Source organism: Atta cephalotes, assembly GCF_000143395.1.
Source record: "Atta cephalotes unplaced genomic scaffold scaffold00036, whole genome shotgun sequence".
Lineage (NCBI taxonomy): Eukaryota > Metazoa > Arthropoda > Insecta > Hymenoptera > Formicidae > Atta > Atta cephalotes.
Window position 1 is genome coordinate 923933 of NW_012130100.1, and position 5110 is coordinate 929042.

General features: G+C 29.0%; 1 protein-coding gene across 1 annotated transcript in view; it reads left to right on the top strand.

The window, feature by feature from the left end:
* The first annotated feature begins 3133 nt into the window (after positions 1 to 3133).
* The window catches only part of LOC105621690 (sodium-dependent nutrient amino acid transporter 1-like), a 186075-nt gene continuing 184098 nt past the window's right edge, over positions 3134 to 5110 (top strand). The window contains exon 1 of the mRNA XM_012203155.1: positions 3134 to 3145. Coding sequence (XP_012058545.1) covers positions 3134 to 3145 — 12 coding nt within the window. The remainder of the gene's footprint in view (positions 3146 to 5110) is intronic.

Genomic DNA, 5110 nt, shown 5'->3' on the forward strand with positions numbered 1-5110 from the left:
CTCCTCCTCTCTCTCTCTCTCTCTCTCTCTCTCTCTCTCTCTCTCTCTCTCTCTCTCTCTCTGAGAGTGATTCATCGATTTGTATGTAAAAGATTCTTATGTAAAAATCAAGTGCATGGATAAATCGCTAATTAATTAATCGGTAATGATTAATAATAACAAACTGATAAATTCGTTAGTAAATCGATCAAATATGTGTGAGTAGATTTGCGCAAAGGTGATACGTGACGATTAATGTGACAGACAAAAATTTATTATTATTCGGTTGGATTTGTGAGAATCTTGTCAGAATTCACAGACATGATATTATTCTGCCTTTTTCCAACTCATTATTGTGGTATGAAGACATCTCTACAAGGTGAGAGAAATTTTAACAAAGGAAAAAATGTCTTAAAATTACATCAGGAATACATTATTTTAAAGACAAATGTTTTTTCTGAGACACCCTGTATATACACTATAGAAAAAGGACAAATACTCAACTCATCAGGCGACGTACGCCCAGCGTTAAAAACTTATGCGCCTCACAAGAAAGTTACTTTTATCCTATAAGGCAAGCAATTTCTCTCTCTGTAATATCATCTCTGTAGTTATCAAGATAATGTTTTCTGCGAACGATACGTAACAGCATATTTTAGATATAAGTTTTAGCAATAAAAATGTATCTGCGACTCCTTCATTTAAGTAATCTACGTAAAATAATCTATGTAAAGTAATCTACGTAAAGAAATAAAATGTCTTAAAATTCGTTGTCACTCGGGGAGAGGGAAATATGTGGAGAACTGCGTCCGCCATTTTCTCTTAATATGGAGTGGGGAGAAGCCTAAGGTTTTTGGCGCTAGCTGCCTGCGAGCAGCGGTCCTGATTCTTGAGCGGCAGATTACTTTTGGCGATCGTCATGAGCGTTAGTCTCTATTTTTAATAAAGTATTATTATGCAACACCCAGTTACGAAAATAATTGTATGTTCCTTTCCGCACGTCAACTACGACATGGATCCGTCTTGGAAAACGATACTACAAGTGCACATTCTCACACACATCGAGACACTTGGCCTCATTTTATATGATTCTGCATCTATCGAGTTTAAAAAAAGAAAATAATTATATGGAATTTCATTTTTTTATGGAATCTTGCATATATGTTTCTATTTTTTAAACTCATCTCAAGATTTATTTAGTTTAAATAACTTCGACGATCTAATTAAATCGTATATGTGTAATTGTATATGTATACAACCATTTGTGTCTTTGTCGTATTCAATTTTTTTTTTCTCGGCACTGCGGATTGTTTAATCTTCTAATAATCGTTTTTCGCAATCACATCATAAAATATTGTTTGAGATATTCATCTGTGCGTCAACATTTGTTATCTTATTGATATTGCTTCGCTATTTTACGTAATCCCCCTTATTCTTCTTCTTATTCGTTTATGACGGAGTCAATCTTTCTCTCTTCTGATAAATTGCACTTGTTAGTGTGTGAGTTACATATATAACAGAAAACGAGAGAAACATCACGTTCAACTCATCTTAAAGAATCTAGCTATAGCATTCCGATTTCACAATTTTACTTGTTGTATTCTTGAATGTAAATTCTATAAAATAGAGCGTTCGGCAAATTGATAGAAGAATATTTAAGGAATGATTCTGAATGATAAAAATAAAATAAAAATCAAGACTAACATAATAGTAACGGATATTTCATTTTTTATTCAAATATTCAAATATTTATGTGCTTATTTGGATACTTATACTTTTACATAAATATTTAAATAATTAGAATTATAAAATTTAGATAAATTTAGATAAATTATAGAATTATAAAATCAATGACAAAATTCCAGTAGAAGATTCATTTTATTAATACGAATGTTTATTATATAGATGTCTAAATATTCTGCATGTACTTTAGATATTTATAATTAATAAATGTATAGTCATTAAAATTTTGTTATTTTTGATTTTGTAATTCTGAACGTTTAAATTTTTACGTAGAAAATGTCTAAAGTATGTGAATATTTAAACATTTGTAATTAACAAACGAAATATCCTTCGCAAATTTGTTATTCTTGATTTCTATCTTGATTTTTACTTCTATATCTAATTATTCTTTTTTTCTCTCATCTATTGTCGTGACGAATATCTTGTATATTCTTAATTTTTTTATTGCATTCTGATTCCTCAATCTATAATACAATTCAATCTATAAAATACATTAGGTACAGTTATATAAATAAAATCCTGTCCTAAAAATTCTATTTGCAGATCATTTGTGTTTTAGAGGATTTATAAATCGCGCCATATTTTTAGAATAGTCAAATTTTATTTGCAATCTTAATATTTTGTGTATTAATGATTTGTGCATATTTAACGTATTTTTTATGTTTTATGCGTATTTTAAATCCCTAAATGTTTTTTATTTCAATATATTCGATATAAAGTCACAACTTCTGGAATTCCATTTTGAAAGTAAGTTATACACCTATGTCAAAGAATATCAATCTTATATGATCGAAAAATAATTTCAGCGTCCATATTAATACATACGCGTTTGATCAATCTTGCGAACGTTCCGCGAACTCGAGCGTAAAATATAATTATATGATAATAATTCAATCTCAAATTCTCATTATTTTCACAGCTGGATCGTAGATATTCCGATCGATCGGCGCGAATTCCCAATAAATCATAATCTGTGAAACAGCGAGCAAAATTTTACTCTATAACAAACGTTTCTTCTTTTGTCTTTGTTTTTCTTTTTCAATTAATTGCATGGGAAGAAACACATGTTTTGAAGTTTAATATCCTTATCGCCATTCACTTAATAGCTCTTCGTCGCGCTGTCATTATCTCACGACAATATGAATTTTCATAATACATGTAAACTTACGTCAGCTTTTCCGATTAATTCTCCGACGGAATACCTTCATTTCTGAAGTATACATTTGTCCGCGCACAGTCAGTGAGTGATTGAACTTGGTTCTTGCAGAACGGACCAACGTTTCGTCGCTATCTGGTGAACTTGTTTTATTACATAAAATTGACGAGAAGGTAAGAGCCGCATGCAGATCGTACGTATGAAGACAAGTCAATGCAAGTTTTGAGCGACTGAAGACAGATCCTGGCGATATAAATGGGACGAAAGGTATGCGAGAGAAGATTAAAGAATAGAGGAAAATGAATATAAGAGAATATAATGTATAGTAATAAAAAAGCGATTTAAATTTAAGTGGTTTAAATTTAAGGCATGAATTTCATTTTTCATAAAGTTTCCTTGTTAATTTACAATATCTGTAAAATATATTGAAAGTTAAATTAGAGTTAATTTATTAATATTCCTTTCTTCGTAGCGATTATAAATTGCGACAATTCTTGGAATGAATGGTGAATAATGTTTGAGTATATGTATACAGGGTTTGATGAGACTTCTGCCAAACGCTTTTTGTAGATAGAACCTAAACTCTCTAAAGTTCTCTACTATTTTGCAACTTTTGCGATAGTTAATCCAGATATTAATTATTAAAAATTGCTTGGTTTTCAATAATTTTTTACTCAAATACTATCAACTTTGCAGAAAAACAGCGAGAGACAAAAATTATTTAATTTTTTTATAAAGTTCTGAGAATTTTTTCAGAATTTGTTTTAGTACCGCATTTTCTTGTACATTGATAAAAATAGTTGCCAATATACATATAAGAAAATTAGTACTAAAAATTGATAAAAAATTCTGAAAAATTTTTAGAGTTTTATAAAAAGAAAACATTTTGTTTCTTGTTGTTTTTTGTAAAGTTGATAATATTTGAGTAAAAAAATTATTGAAAACCAATATTCGGCAATTTTTAGTAAAATAATTGATATCTTGTTAATTGCGAAAATTGTAAAATGATAGAGAATTTTTTAGACTCAATTTAGTTCGCTCTACTCCTATGCGAGAGTTTTGTCATTATTTATTAATGTAAAAATAATGTTAAGATGAATCGAGACTGACCGAAAAGTGACTACTCTTAATGATTTGGAATCATTTTGGAGTCATTTTAATATTATAATGATTCATTCTGCTTGTATAATGTAGCATACTATGCGTTAGTCGATCAATTCTTAATTGACTTTTATAGATATTTCACACGGTTGAAATATTTATTTGAAAATTTAGTCAGATACAGACATAGATAATAATGTTAGACTATCAAAATAATTAATTACATTGGATGTTCAAATTGATTGGCTATGAGATATCAAAACTTTTTGCAGCATTATTATGATATTTGAACATTCTTATAATTAAGGCCTCTTAACTCGTATTATGGAATAATAAGGAGGAAGTTATATTGGCATAATATTATTAATATTTCACTTATGTTCAATTTCTTATTAATAATTTGTTGTCGACGAACAAATATTGTCGACAACAAATATTATTTTAATTTTCGAGAACTAAATAACATAAATTTCAAAAGAGAAAATAAAAGTAAAATTTGTGCGATAATTCGTGTGCGATTCAACAGCATATATTTTTAATCTTACATATTTTAATTTTATAAAATTGGATGTTTTTATTTTCTTCGAATCATCTTTAACGATGTTTATAACTTATAAAAATCTAATTACAATAATCAATGTATCCGTAAACAAAATTCATTTCACATACGTAGAGCCTGTTTTATTATCATCTTAAAGAGTGAAAATGTTCATTGATTCTTCAGTTAAATAGATGAACGAGTGTAATAACGAATTAATACAAATTAAATTGATTACCGAGCAAAAAAAAATAAATCAACTTACCCGCAACTATGACTGATTGTGAAGACAATATAAAAAATACGTAGTAGATGTAACCGATGTGAACCTGGCGCTCAACTTTATCAAAAATAAAAATTAATACTGCCGTTTGTACTTCGTTTGTACTTGTTTGTACCGATCATTATTTCGTTGTACCTCAAACAGTTAAACAAAAAGTGAAAAATAAAAAATGGCCAGCGCGCAACTTTAAAATTTTTAAATTTCATTTATGCCATTCGAAAGAGAATCTTTTGTACCCGTTTGTACCTCTCTTATTTTCCTTTATATCTCAAAGGGTTCGGAGATACAGCGCGTTTCAGTTTTTGCGCAA